Here is a 16,496-nt window from a genome sequence, read left to right as displayed (position 1 = left end):
TCTGTCACTCCTAACTAACTTGCTTTTCTTTCCTCAGACGTAAGTAGACATCAAATAGATTCTGACACAGAATCTTAAAACAACATTAACTGAAATACCAATTTTCCAAAATGAAGTTCAACACTAGCGAGCTTAAAGGTATTTTTCTGTAAGTCTCTAAACCTCAATTAGGCTTTACATGTTTTATGTGCCCATTATATGTTTAGATCTCAGGTACCGCATCTTTGAAGGAGGAGCCACATTTTATTCATCTATAGTAACTAAAGACCAGAAGAAACCAATGGTCTAATTTCTACAATGACTACACTACAGCATTAAGGCAATAAGAGGTCAATTCTAGAAGTTCTGTGACATTGGATGAAAAACAAAGAAAAAATCCTATGAATAAATTTAAGAAATATTGTATTTCCTAGTATCTTTTTTCTAGTGTATCTTGGTTATTTGCTAGCCCAATTTGGGTATTCTCTACCATAGAAGCTTATTGGGTTATACATTAAAATGTTATGAATGGGAATAAAAAGTAATTTTGTAGGCCTTGACCTGAGTAAGGGCCAAAGTGGATTCCACCTAATGTAAAAAGAGTATAATTCAAATTCTGAAGGTTTTCAAAGTTCCTCAACAACTATAATAAACAATTTGCATAATTGTAATTTATCAAGTCAATTTCTGCTATTCTGTTAACCATATTAACTAATATTAAGAATATATGCGGTCACAAATTTGTTACCAATTGTCTTTCTTTAAGAAGGAGGGCTTAAGGTTTTCAATTTTCTTTTTTTTTTTTTTTTTAAATTTTATTTATTTATGATAGTCACACAGAGAGAGAGAGAGAGAGGCAGAGACACAGGCAGAGGGAGAAGCAGGCTCCATGCACTGGGAGCCCGATGTGGGATTCGATCCCGGGTCTCCAGGATCGCGCCCTGGGCGAAAGGCAGGCGCCAAACCGTTGCGCCACCCAGGGATCCCAAGGTTTTCAATTTTCAAATTGTGGTATGAGATATAAAAGTCCCAGGCAGAAGATAAACTAAGTCCCAGGGATATATACACAGAATCCCTCTGGTATCTTGAGGAAAAAAAAGTCAACTAATTTAATTCAAAATTATGAGTAATGCAAGAATATTATAGTAAAACATGAATTTTAAAACAGAAGAACACAGAATGTTCGTGCTAACAATAGGTTGCATAGGGGTACAGTTATGTCACTCTTTCCACTCCTCCCAAGAGGCTGCTTCAATAGAAGAGTTGGAGAAGTAATGACCTAAACCATACATATAGCACTAAAACTAGAAATTTTAAACCTGTTTTCATCAGCTGTTGTGTGGGATTTAGCATGAGACTTCAGTCGCTCCTGGTTTGGGTGAATTTTAATCAGATCTCATAAGGCAATGAGGAAAATACAATTTTTCTTTCAACTACTAAAAAAAAGAACACTAAGAAAGAGAGAAAAAGGGATAATAAATATTCCTCACAAGATAAAGTATATTTTCCCTCTCAGAAAATGTCAGGATTGAATGTGCTTTTAAAACTTATTTAGTAATTTCTGAGTGATAGTTGTAAAAGTAGCACAAATCATTATTTGGGCATCTTTATTTGAAAATTTCATACTTTGTATTCTCAGTAAAATATGGTATCCAGTACTAAATATAAACAAAAATGTAGAAGTGCAAAGAAAAAAACTAGAATGTGAAGGAAAAAGTATCCCATAGGAAAAGTATAACTTGTAACAACAGTTTATGTTGGCAAAGCAATAACTCTTAAAGTTTGTAAAAAGAAATGATTATTTGAAAATTTTGGAAATGGGATCAATCCTAGATCATTATTTTCTCAATACCTAATAATTTAATCAGAAAATACTCCATCTGAAATGTAATTATATTTTGTAGTGACTGACTCACACACATCTCCCCAGTGGATCATAAATGTGTTGATCAAAGGAAGGATCTTGTTTTAACTATGCATACCTACTAAGTAGCAAGTGTCTGGATACTGTACAGACTCCATGTACTTTTGTTGTTGAACAGAATTTAATCTTCCTAAGTATCATTAAATCTAAGGTTCTCAATCTGGCTGAACAAAAGAATCAACAGAGGAGTTGTTAAAAAGTACCAATCATAACAGAATAATCTCTAATGATAGGACCCAGGCAATTTCTGGTATTACTTTAAAGGTTCCCAAATTATTTTGATGTAAAGTCAGACAACCGCTGACTTAAGGTCATCTCTCTCTCTCCCAACAAGACTGAACACATACAAACCTCAAAATAGTTAACTTGCCAGCACAGAGTAACTTAGTTATGAAGTGATGTATATATGTTCCTTCGAATGGTTCAATTACTTAAATTTCCTTCGACTCATCCATAAAATAGTATATTATTGCATCATAATTACATCATAATTTAGACCATAATCATTGAAGGACCCATATCTCTAAAATAACACCATTACTAAGGTCTTTTTCAGCTCTGATATGGCATTTCATTCCCATAAATGGTATTTTTGTAAGACTGAAAGTGTTAACTTATAGTGACTGTGTAAAAAAAAATGTAACAAATGAGGCTAAACGATGATCATATTTTTTACGTTGATGCACATTTGATTTTGCATTTGAAAAAGTGGGTTTTTTTAAAAAAGATTTATTTTGAGAGAGAGCGAGTGAGTGAGCACACAAGTGGAAAAGGCAGAGGGAGAGGGAGAATTCCAAGGAGACTCCATGCTAAGCACAGAGCCAATGCCTGATCAATTTCACGCCCCTGAGGTCACGACCTGAGCTGAAACCAAGAGTGAGATACTTACCTGACTGAGCCACCCAGATGCTCCAACAAGTGTTTAACTCTGTATTACTATGTAACTGATTCTAGGAGTTTCAAGAGAATAATTCGATAAAATATTGAAAGGATGATAAGAAAAGTACTTAGAATAGAGAGAAACTAAGTGTTTGCTTTGGCTGCTGACGATTAAATTACATTCAGAGTTGATAAATGGGATATAGTTGGACAGGGAAGATACTTTAATCACTGCCCCAGCTTTCTAACCATTCTCTCTGACATGTAGACTTAGAGAAATTACTTAAAACAAGGGAAATGGATACATAAGAATGTATACAAAAGGATAATAATTTGTCATTTCAACAAAGACAATCTTTTGGCAATGACAAGAAAAAATGTGTAGTTTAAAATTGTGTCTACAAGTCATTCCAGAAAGTCTTTTGCCATTTGAGAAAATAAACACACATGCACACTCACGCACAGACACACTCACTCAACTACTGAATAAAAGTGAACATCTATAAGAAAAGGTGTAAATTAAACATAGGTATCAAGTTTTTGTCTTCACGGGAAACATACTAAACTGGGTTTGAATGCCTGCAGAGAGCTGCCAAGTCTTTAGACAGTTTTGTCATAATTTTTTAACTCTTCTATAGGGATGCATAAAATTTCCTCAAGATGAAGGATTTTTTCAGAGAACTGGATATCAAGTTAAGGATCCTTTGAAACTAAACACTTTGAAGACAAATAGGTTCCAGAAGGATGACAATGAAATCCCTATGTTCTCTTCAAAAAATCACTTCATGGTAGTTAGATGACCTAGTAGAAATCTCAGACACAGGACATAATTTTTTTCCCCCCACCAGTTTTTCCTCTTCTATATCAACTCAATGCATATTTCTCATTCCCTTTTGCTTTGTATACAATTAGGTAAACCAACTTAATGTCCTTAGGAGACTCAATCCATCTCAAAATCTTTGAAAATACAGAAAATATTTCAAGGTAAAAAGGGAAAATATTTCAAGGTAAAAAATATTTCTGAGATTTTGTCTTCAGAAACACCAGAACTGAGTTTTTACTTTACTTTCTATATCTGTACTGTCTACTTATCATTAACAGCCACTAAAAGAAGTTGGCATATGCCTCAAAATTTTTCGTAGTGAATGTTCATTATAAGTGGCACGCTTATTAATTCTCTGCAATAAGTTAGAGAAATTAACAAGTATAAGGACTGAAGTAAAAATATGCTATATAGAGAGAAAACAAGATATGTCATGTTTTCAAGGTATACAAAAATAAACTAATGAAAATAAAATATGCAAGTATTCAATGTATCATTTGCTTTCATTTTCATTGCTTATTTTGTGAATATTTACTAAAAGCATCATAGGAAAAATTGGATATGAGAAAAGAATAATCTCAAAGAGACTACTGACATAAAAGTCAATCACAGAAAAACCATTAGGTAATATGAAATATATCTAGTTGGTTACTAACAGTTGGTTTATCATATAAACATAAAGAAGTTTCCCTGGATCATAATAGGTCACTGTATTATGTATATAAAATCAGCACAACTTTCTATTACAACTATTTGTGTGTGCGCATATATACATACACACATATGCATATACTTGTGTTTGTATTTCTAATGAAAAATAATCTAGGTTTTACAGGATATTTTTAAGTAGTATTATCTGTAACTGTTAATATATAATATAAACAAGCATATTTATAAGCTATGTTAAGTTGTTGAGGATACTTCTTCCTTGGTGAGAAAACATGTGCTACTAGAAATGATCAGAAAAACATCAAGAAATAATAACTTTATCAAATACAAACATATAGGTAATAGTTCACATTTTCTATTTAGGTAGGAAAACAGTAAAGACTAGAATAGGATATTTTTTAAAATCAACTTTCAGATTTGTGCCTTTTTAATTAAAAAATAAGCATTCAAATTAAAAACTAAAACCAAATATGTAACATTTAAAATATTAGAGTTTATCACATTCAGATAGGCAGTTTAAGATTTAATATTAATGTCGTTTTGAAGAACTTCTTTTTGATAGAATAATAACTTTTAAAATTTGGCAATAAAACAAAATTCTGTACTGGTCTGTAAAATGAAAGAACAATGACTATCCTTCTCTAATTTCCAAGATTTATCCTGAAAAAGATATTTACTTTTGTTCAACAAAATTCATTTCCTGAAAGCTCACCACATGTTTGAGTCATAACTGATGTACTATTATTTTATCTTAAGTTACACTATACTGTTAATATCAGTATCACTCTTTTAATAATTTTTCTAGAGCTAAGAATTAGCATATCAGTAGACTGATTCTCCAACTATAGCTTACGAAAAGTATATGGTAAAATATAAATATAAAGGAAATTACACCATTAGCATAAGAGCTCTAGATTGCATTCACCTATGGCATAAAAGTGCTGGGTATTATTAAGCTACTCTGCAAATTTAGTTTCTCAAAAAATGTTCGAATATAGCCTAATGATACAACAGACATTTGATATTTCTCAAGATGTATATTATAAGACCTTTGTCTTTGTCATTATAAGACCTAGTCATGTTTGAGACTACCACTCAGGCTTATACTATATCCTGTATAGTTTATACAGCAACAAAAGATTATTATAAAAGATTATTTAAAAAACTGCCTTATTCTCAAGAATAAACAGAAAACAACCATGCTGCTTTGAGCTCTTGATGCTTTGCTGCTGCTTGGCTAATTCATTTCTACATACTGAATTTATAGCATACATGGTATCAGTTCATGCCTTGGAAAATAATAAATTACACTCTTCCAGTTATCTATGTTATCACTTATGAACAGAAGGAACTTTCATTGTTAAATACTGAAGGCTAGACCGTGGTGTACTTCATTGGCATAAAGCAAAATTATGTACGGTTATATTAAATATTTTATATTTATTCATGAATAATCATGTAGCAATAGGTATATAAGCCAGTATAAGAATGTTAGTGTCACAGAAACTTGGATATCATTTTTAGCCCACTGCAAGAATCTTTCACACACACAATTAGCTGATTTTTGCTTGAAGTTCTGCAATATTCTGGGATTCTGGAAAAGCTTGTTCTATTTTTGGACTATATTAACATTAAAAAAGAAAAGCACAGGTATTCATATACTGAAGGAGAAGGTGTGGTGACCAATATAGCATCTATTACTCATATGTGGCTATTACAATTACTTGAAATGCAGCTAGTATTGAACTGATAGAGATTCTAACTATAAAGTATATACCTGATTAATTTTAAATAATTGATAAACTTCTGTGATGTTTAGACTTCTGAACAATGACTTGTCCCTCAAGTAAGTGTTACTTCTTAAATTTTTATTTATTTATTTAGGATAGTCACAGAGAGAGAAAGAGAGGCAGAGACACAGACAGAGGGAGAAGCAGGCTCCATGCACCGGGAGCCTGACGTGGGATTCGATCCCGGGTCTCCAGGATCGCGCCCTGGGCCAAAGGCAGGCGCTAAACCACTGCGCCACCCAGGGATCCGTAAGTGTTACTTCTGAGTAAAATTTACTTGTCATTAAAATTGACACAGGCTAGTAACAAGATCATGAAACTAATTTAACAACAAAAGAAGAGTCCATGTATGTGTGTGTATCTATTTGATTTGAAAGACTTAGTATAAAAAACAGGAATATAAAATCACATTTATTTTTATTTTGATCACATGCTGAAATGATATCTAGGTTAAATAAAATGTATTATTAAAATTAATCATCCTGTTTTTTTTTTTTTTACCTTTTTAAATGTGGTAATTAGAAAATTCTAAATTGTACAGGACTCACATTTCATTTTTTCATCAATGCTGCTCTAGAGTACTAATTAGGAAAGCAATTTGTAAACCACTGCTATTATAAGAGCAATTTCTGCTTATACTAATAACAACAGAAATAACTTTGCATTTATGTGTAGAAATGTAGTTTGAAAGACTATTCATTCCATGATTAATTGTTATCACTTCTGGGTAGTGAAAATATGAGATAAGGGCAAACTTTATTTAACCTTCTAATAGTCTAAAACTTTCTTTTAATGTACAGGAACTTCTCTGGAATTAGATACCATCTTGGGCATATATGCTTAAATGATTTTCAACAAGGGTATCAAGACCAGTCAAGGGAAAGAGAATGGTCTCTTCAACAAATGGTGCGGGAAAACTGGATATCCACAACCAAAAGAATGAATTTATATCCCTCCTCAGACTGTATATAAGAAGTAACTCAAAATGGATCAAAAACATAAATTTAGGGAATAAAACTATTAGAAGAAAATATAGGGGCAAAATCTGTATAACCTTGGATTTGGCCATGGGTTCAAAAATATACCAAAATTATAAGCAACAACAACAAAAATAATCAAATTGGAAGGTACTGAAATAAAAAACTTTGTGTGCCAAAAATCACTATCAAGAGAATGAAAATAATCCACAGTATAGGGAGAAAATAGTTGCAAATCATATACTTGATAAGTGTACACACACACACACACACACACACACACTCACACACACACACACACACACTCACACACACATATATGCCTGATTTTATATCCAGAATAAAAAACATCTAAAACTCAACAACAAAAAACTCAAGTAGAAAATGAAAAAGGATGTGAATAGATGTTTCTCCAAAGGGGATATATGATTTGCCAATAGATGTATGCAAAGACACTAAACATCATTAGTCATTAGTCATTAGGGAAATGACTTCACATTGAAATCACAATGAAATATCACTTCTCTTTCACTTAGGATGACCACAATAAAACAACGTATTAAAACACATTTTATGTATATATGTTTCACCACAATAAAAATATGTATATCAAATCCTGGGAACTGTTTTCTCTTTAGTCATGCATTAGCTTAATAAGTAATAATAAAGATATATACTATGTGTTGGACAGTTTGCTAGGTGTGGATAACATAATAGTGAACAGAAAAATAAAATGAACTTTACTAAGGTGTAAATTTGTAGTGTAACTGAAATGGATAACATCCATAAAGTAATGTTTGAAGACTTTAAGGCTTTGTATCATCCCTAACAAGTCTTTCCTTTTGTAAAGTTTGAAACAGATAATTCCATAATTTAGAATACTCTCCATAAACAACAAATAAATATACCAATGACACTACACATAACTATCTCCACTGGCTGAATGGAATGCTTCAAAAAGCATTCAATGCTTCAAAAGAGAGGAAATACTGGACATGATGCTTATCCTAAAGGGAATCCAACGAAATGGATAAAGACAATCATGCCTGTATCACATGTAAGAGCATCCAATTAAAACATGTAAACAGGTACCTATATTTACTATTTAAATATATGTACTTAAAATGCTAAAGGGAATGATGGAGTGATTGGAACCATATAATCATAAATGAAAAAAAGCTACATGAAAGAGAAGAGTTGGGAAACAATTGGGACAATATGAGGTAATAATAATAATAATTCTGTATGTTGACAATGGTGGTGGTTACATCAATATAAGGAATGGAATTGCTTTGATATATATAAACACAAATGAATGCATGTAATAGTGAAATAATGAAAGCTGAATAATGCTATGGGAAAGGCACATGGAACTCTATATACTATTTTTGCAACTTATTGGGAGTCTAATTATTTAAACAATAGAAGAAAAAGAGGACACCAAAAATTACTTAACTTGTAATAGTCTTTAAAAGTAAGTATGTTTAAATATACATAAGACAAAAGTAAAAAAAAAAAAAACAGAACAACACAATGTATGCAAAGACACTAAACATCATTAGTCATTAGTCATTAGGGAAATGACTTCACATTGAAATCACAATGAAATATCACTTCTCTTTCACTTAGGATGATCACAATAAAACAACGTATTAAAACACATTTTATGTATATATGTTTCACCACAATAAAAATATGTATATCAAATCCTGGGAACTGTTTTCTCTTTAGTCATGCATTAGCTTAATAAGTAATAATAAAGATATATACTATGTGTTGGACAGTTTGCTAGGTGTGGATAACACCTCTTTTAAAGCAAGAGAATGCATAATAGTGGTAGGGCTGTGAAATGCATACACATTGTTTTCATTATATTTCAAAGTTGTGGTAATATGCCTGAAGAATTTATATAATGTAAACATAAAAAAATAGACATGGGGGAAAACAAATACACCAGAAAAACAAACATGCCAAAATAAGGAAAGGGGTGGATATTGTGGCAAAGTATGAGAAAGAGTTTTGGGTTAGGGAGGGTGGTTAGGGAGGGTTTTGGGTTAGTGACCCAGGGAAATTGGTTTACCTCAGAATATGCTACATTCTCTCTCCTCTCCTACAGAAATTATAGCTCTTAAGGATTATTCTACAGGTGGCCAAGGCTAACTGATTTCTTTGTGTCCTGATTATAGTAAAATTATAAGAACTCACACATGGGAAAAGGACTATTGTTTCTCTTATATTTTACCATTTACATACAGATGACCTCAGAATTTCTGTTCATTATTTTTCTTCTGTTTACAATTTGGGTTGGATATGAATTAATATACAAGGATGAAGCTGTTAGATAATGTATGAGTATCACATATAAGTAGCTTAGAAAATATTTTATAACAAAAAAGTGATTGACTCAAAATTTATTATACCTCCTAACTCCTCTAGGAGTTGAAATAAAAGAAATCAATAATGAAAGACCACATGGAAATAATCAAAAGTAATTTGAATTGTATGTTCTTTAAATCTCTGATTAAATTTTCATTGAGGGATGCCATAAATAGTTGGGTAAATAACAGATAGTTGAGTCTTCCCTCCTGTTGCAATTATGCAGTAGATAATACATATAATACAAGATACATATAATGGAAATTTTTTGATTATTTCATACTTATGTGGTCTTTCTTTTTCCTTCAAAATGTCTATGTTTTTACTGTATAGGCTTCTCCATACTCTAATAATTTTAATTCTCTAATAATTTTATTATAACCTAAGCTGACAGTAATCTTTATGTGTAACTATATTTTCAATTTCCTACTAAACTTTTATTTATGTTTTAGACATAGTACAAACTTTATGGTATGAAAGATGACATACTCATGACAATTCTAAAAACTTTAAATGCCTAATTTTTCCCCTTTAACTTTGAGATGATGGTATACCACAGATAAAAGTTGGGATCAGGTATTGTCCAGAGGACACGGCAGGGATTTATTAGATATTCAGGAGTGAAACATGGCTTTCTTCCTTCTATAGAGGTAGAACTTGTGAAAGCAAACAGCAGGAACTATCCAGTACTAATTACAAGTTAGAAATTTATTATCTACCTCTATTCTATGCTAGTAACATACTATAATATTTTATATTAGAAAAGACCCTTGAGGAAATATTGTTTCATATACTGCCTGGAAATGAATTAACTTCCCACAACAGAAATTAAACCCCAATAAACACATGGTTACTTAATTTATGATGTGCTTTAAATGAGTCTGGACAACTGTTCTAAGCATGTCACAGGTCTGTTTTTCTCTGGACCTTTGTCTCTCTCTGGACCTGAATCTCCTGCCTTGCTTATGCTGTGTAGAAAGTCCATTAGCTGCAGTGGGTCGATCTTTAGTCATCTCAATAAAGCTACCCACAAAAGTCTTATTGTCAGTTCATAGGACTAATTTTCTGAACCATATGTAGTATTTGATTATATTCAACTTATAAAATATCATGTCACAATTTTTTATTTGTGATTGATTTCAAATTCAGCTATATAGCAGGAAAGTTTCACAGGTAATACCAGACTCCTTTTAGAAATGGAAGAATATTATTAATAAATCTTAAGTAACCATTACAATGCTAACATAAAAGAGCAGTCATTAAACATGTGTGAAATAATTTCATCAGAGAACTGGATTTCATATTTCCCATGATGCTTTTATAAAATCTAGTTCATCCCTAATTTTCTTCCATTTATAATCTTATTATACACATCCAAAATTTTTTCAGCACTGGGTACTCATTAGCGAATATGCTAGGTCTCCATATTTATGTCATCTAGGTTTTCTTAACTTCCCTCTTCAGTTTATTATAGTTAGAAGAAAAGTATGCCTTTTACTTTGTACCATCTGAATAAACTGTATCAAATTGGGAGAAAAAAATGAAAAATTCAGAGTTCAAAGGCCAAATCACTTGAAAAAGGAAGACTATTCTTCATTTGTGGTTCTTTTGTGAGTGCTATGTTTAGAAATCCTGGGTCAGAGCCTTGATCACATCAGTGAAGTCACCAAAGTCCTTTTTAAGTATATGAAGTATTTAGAAAAAAATAAAGGCAAACAAAAACCACAAATTAATTCATGTTAGTTACTTCATACACAAATCCTAAAGACACTTTCAAGACTGACTTCAATTTTATGTTACTTACACATTTTAAGGTTTCTAATGAGAATAAAAGTGATTTATTTGCTTAATCAGTAGTTCAAGTCAGAAAATACTTGAATATTGAGAGGCATTATTTTTTACATAAAAGTTTCTCAATTTATAAAATATTTTCTATTGACAGATAAGAGACAGAAAAATCCAAGTGACATCTGCTAAGCTTTACTTAGGAAAACTTAAAGAAATCCTACGGGATAACATCACTCAATTTTTCCTGGAGTACCTCCGATGGAGATTTCCTAAAAAAAAAAAAAAAAAAAAAAAAAAAAATCTGGAAATAATTAGAAACTATTATAGTACCTAAAAAAGTTTACTTGGAAACTAAATCTGCTATTCATCAAAGAACATAATACACTCAGAATAATGATGGAAAAATAAGGTACACATATAGAATAACATAAAGTACCTCAACCAAATCTGATGTAAAACATAAAAAAAAAAAAGGTTGAGAGAAGACAATATTAGACCTGTGAAACTACTGAAGAACTCTGTAGGAAACACTGCACTTAACTGAATAAGCAATGATTTTGTTAAAATAATATATATTAATTATTTTACTTATTTTAATTTATTTCAGTTCATTTTGCTTCCAAATGACAAGAAACCATTATTTTAAAAAGATACTACTAAGTGCAACTTTAATACAAATTGAAAGGGAAGAAGAATTAATAGTTAATTCTTAAAACTTACTTCTATGTCTTAACATCCGCATGGAAAAGTATCCAAAATACAGTAAAAAATATTTTGGGTATTTCTGGAGCAATAAATGCTATATAATGATAATGCTAATAGCTTCTTAAAACTTAAAATATGTTCTCTACAGAGACCTAAAATTCCACTGGGGGGTAGACTGGATGGCATATCCCTTGGAGTTTAAAAGGCTGTCCATATGAACTGAATTATCCTTGACAAGTACCTTCAGACACTTGTAATTTGATCTCTCATGTAAATTTAGACCATATTTTGCACACAAACCAGTGGCAATACTAAGTTTATTCAGGAGCTCAATAAGAAGGGAAGAAGAAACTAATATCCTTAATAATAGTTGTTAACATGATATTTCCGAAATGAAAAGCATAAAAATAAAAGCATCTAATGTTTTGTAGCAAATGAAAGAAAAACAAATACTGAGAGAAATGTTGCATTTTTTCTTTTTTCAACCCTTTGCTACCTACGCTCTCCAAACAAAGTTTTATCCTTAAATAGTTTATCTAAATTTGGAAAAAGAAAAAACCCTTTTTAAGCAAATAAATAAACTGGGAAATTCCATTTGCTTTGGAATTTTAATAACATAATATAGTGAAAATGCTATAATAAATCATAACAGCATAGAGCTATAAATATTTACAAAAAGCTGACTATAAAATAAAACAAAAGGACATATCAGAAGTCTGTAGCTTTAAAGATTCCTCAGGTTTGCCTTCCACGTTGGCACAGACAGCCCTAAAAACTTTGCTAATTCAACAGGGATCAGCTCCATTGTCCAAGAGATGCATTAAGGCCTGTAGAAGAGAACCCAGCTTTGGAGAGTGCTAGCTAGGCCAAGCAAAACTCCATAGCATCATTAACTATATTTTTCTTTATCAGAAGTCAGCTACTGCTACAGTTGTCCGCTAATGGATGAAAATAGGATATAGAGTATCTTTGATTTGAGCAGTAGAGAAAATGATAGATTATTTTAAGAAATTTTAAATGCATGTGCAGTTTTTGTGGGTCTTAAAACCAAGATTTTATACATCTGTGGAATAAATAATGATCATCAAAGATGGCTTTATAAGCTAATTTCACAGCAGAATAATAAACTCCTCTCACCTGAACTGTATTAAAGGAAGATTATTACTCCTTTGTTTCTTTAAAAATATTTTGTGGAAAGCAACACTTCCATTTACAAAATAGCAAAACAACTGTAACTATTTTTTACAGACATACATTTTGCAGCCACTTAAATGAGGTATATTTAATCAATTAACCACTTGAAATATTTAAATACACTCTAAATTATTTAAGAAATTCAACTTAAAAATCAAACTGAGAGACATGTTTATAATATTGCTTTGCTGAAACACTGAAAGAAAGTGCACTGCACAGAGTGCTTAAATTTCTCACTCTTCCTTTCAATCAATATCTGAGGCAAAGTTTCATCTCTAGGGCCCTTAATGGCAGGAATTCCTGGAGCCAGCAAATGAGTAATGTTAAACCTATGATTAGATGATGAGGCCATCAAAGACACTAGACCCTAATGCTACATTCTTCTTTATATCTCTGAACTGCAGTAAAACCCTGAGCTAAAGAAGGAATTTTAAGCTACGTTTTTTTTCCGCAAAAACATTTTTTTTTTTAAATAAATGTGCATTATCAAGAACTTAAAAGGTCCGAACAGCTCCCTCAGAATGTCTCTTGAACTCAGGACTCTGGCATTAGGTAACAATTTTCAAATGCTCTGCAGATGAACCCCTGCCAGAGATGCTGTTTTCTTTAACTTCTTCTTTATTAATATTCTTCATATTTTTTCTGGCTGAAAAAGAAGGAAATGGACCTAATAGATTCCCTATGAACATATTCTTGAAGAAAGTAAACCTGAAGACTGGAACTCAATAGGTAAGTTTTGGTTGTTTTGTGTTTGATAATCTATTGAAGAATCACTTGAAGCGATATTCTTGTTTATTTTTAAGTTAGCTGTGGCTTTGGGCAGACCTCAAGGTCAGTAACTAGGAACAGTTTACATGTATTTTTATTTCTATTGAGGAAACTAGGGATAAAAGTAATAGCTACCTATTACAAACATACATAACCTGTTTTTCTTGTTCTCACATTACAAAATATTTAATAATTATATGAAAATCAGGATCACTAGGGTTTCTTGACAGAGCTGGTAAGAAGAAGGATCACTGGATCCCTAATTTTAGTTATAAGAAAAGTGTATTAAATGTATTTTTAGTTTACTATAACTGCTAAAAAGAACACCCAACAAATACAAATTCTATTTTTAAATCTGATTATTAAATAGCATAAGTTGATTTTTAGAATTTACACTGAAATATACGAATTACATAAAAAAAGAAAGCAACAAGGTATTATATCAAAGATCACACTCACTAATGAGCCATATTTTAGACTCAGGCTATTGCATAAAAAAAGACTTTGTTTTCATTATCTCTAATAGAAGAAAACATGTAACAATAAATGTCAAAATTGTAAATTCCACTGTACCATTTTTAAAAGGTGGAATGTAAAGAAGAGTATCAAAAGATCTATAACAGATTATACATATGTGTGTGTGTGTGTATATATATATATATATATATATATGCAGATAGAGGACAACAGAAGGATAGGAAGGTGGGCAAGAATAAGAGAGCTAAAGAGAGCAGAAGAAGGGAGAGGGAGATTGAATCAATATTTACATGTTATGATCATCTACATAAAAATACATCTTAATATAAGTTATTTTTTCATCTATGCAGTAAGAAATGGGAAGTTTTAAAAATATATAAACATATACATTTATATGCACATATGCATTCTACTGCTAATGAAATTTAAAAAAAGCTCATGGAGTTTAACGTAATCTAGTGAAAGAGATTTCCTACCTGAGAACAAAGCAGCATAACAAGCTCAACCACAGACGTGCTGGACTTCATACAAACAAGGCCTGCAACAAAGAAAGGTTGAACAAAATGAAATTACAATGGTAGAAATCATCATTCCAAGTTAATTTCTTAAGTAATTTTAACTTGCAAAAACTTTCTTTAAAACAGAACTAAAGTAAAACAAATGGCAATATTCACTAAAATATTCTTAGGGCATTAATTTTAAAATATTCAGATATTCAAGAAGATGTAAAACATACTAAAAATTGACTTCATGTTTGGATTATTTATTTGGTCAAGGCATTTCTTATATTTAGACAAGGTGGTTAAGGGTAGTTATCAAAATTGGTGAGCTTGTTAGAGCTACTTTTATTCCAATGACATTTGCTGTGTGATTGTCTCCTGGAGCAAAGTACAATAATCAGTGAAGATCCACCTAAATTTTCTTCTAAAAGATAAAATTAAAATAATTTACAAATAGATAACTCCCCATAGACTGTCAGTTGTTAAATGTTTTTAAAATATTAACAAATGAATTTCACCAACAAAATATTAAATAATGTTTATAAAATCTTCTACGGTTCTGTTTCCAATGTCTCTGAACAGATATCAGAAGGGTAAAGAATGAACTGTTATAATTTGTACATAATAATGGCTACTACTCATTGATCACTTATTGTGTGCTAGGCACTGTGCTGATTGCTTTATATTCATAGTTTCATTTAATTCTTATTTCTATTCTGTTACATACTATTATTATATCCATACTACAGTTAAGAAAATATCCTTCCCATAAACAGTTTAAACATTAATTATTCATCAAGACTTTTCCCAATTGAAAGGATGACTCCTGAATAACATATAATAAGAAAGCAGATCATGATTGGTGTTTTGGGTTTTTTTTAAGTGCCAACAATGGAGATGTAACTAAGGATTAGGAGCAATCCTGGGTTGAGAGTATGTAATCATAACAGTTACTAAATGTAAAAAAAAAGTTTTAATTTTTTTTCACTTTAAAAAAAAATAATGTTTGCTTTTTCTTTTTTAATGAGGATAAAAGTAATCAGTAAAAGCACTGGAAAGCAAGAAATGCCATGGTCTTACATTAGTTGTTGCTAAATGGAAAGTTGAAGTGAAACCAGTTTTTTCTTCTTAAAGTGATTTCAATAAATAGTCTCAAATGTCTTCTAGGCTCTAGCATGTATATTTATTGTAGGTAGTGAATAAATAGCCTTTTGTGCCTACTCTGCTAACAGCCCTATCCTTATTGTACACATGACAGAAAAAGCTGTAAAAAGGCACTAGCATTCCATCCTATCAGATCTTTGGGGAGACAGTTAGCTAATGAAATAAGAGGCAGATGTGAAAAGCTCATTTAAGAGACAATTGCTGTAATTGATCAGCAATTCTCATGCTCAGGAGCTAGAGAGTCAAAAAGATTAATGGGACATTTATCACCTGTTGGCTACTCAACTATTTCAAATTCCGAAAAACTAAGTAAAAGGCCAAAGGACTATGCATAGCAAAAGAATCATAATTATGATATGTACTCCATATCAATTTACATTTGACAGTAGACTATATAAAGAATAATTATTTAAAGAATTATTCACATATTTATTTTGTGTATAGAATTTTTAATACATAAAAACTTGAAGTAAAAATTAGGAA

At 31.2% G+C, this 16,496-nt stretch overlaps 1 protein-coding gene across 15 annotated transcripts in view; it reads right to left on the bottom strand.

The window, feature by feature from the left end:
* Positions 1-16,496, bottom strand: part of NBEA (neurobeachin) — a 662,404-nt gene that overhangs the window by 339,767 nt on the left and 306,141 nt on the right. For all 15 annotated transcript variants that reach the window (XM_072719992.1, XM_072719993.1, XM_072720000.1 and 12 more), the window contains one exon: positions 14,826-14,887. In XM_072719992.1, the coding sequence (XP_072576093.1) occupies positions 14,826-14,887 (62 nt within the window). The remainder of the gene's footprint in view (positions 1-14,825; positions 14,888-16,496) is intronic.

The sequence above is a fragment of the Vulpes vulpes genome, chromosome 9 (genome assembly GCF_048418805.1).
Source record: "Vulpes vulpes isolate BD-2025 chromosome 9, VulVul3, whole genome shotgun sequence".
NCBI lineage: Eukaryota > Metazoa > Chordata > Mammalia > Carnivora > Canidae > Vulpes > Vulpes vulpes.
The sequence above is the reverse complement of the archived record's forward strand: the minus strand, read 5'-3'. Positions and strand labels throughout refer to the sequence as shown.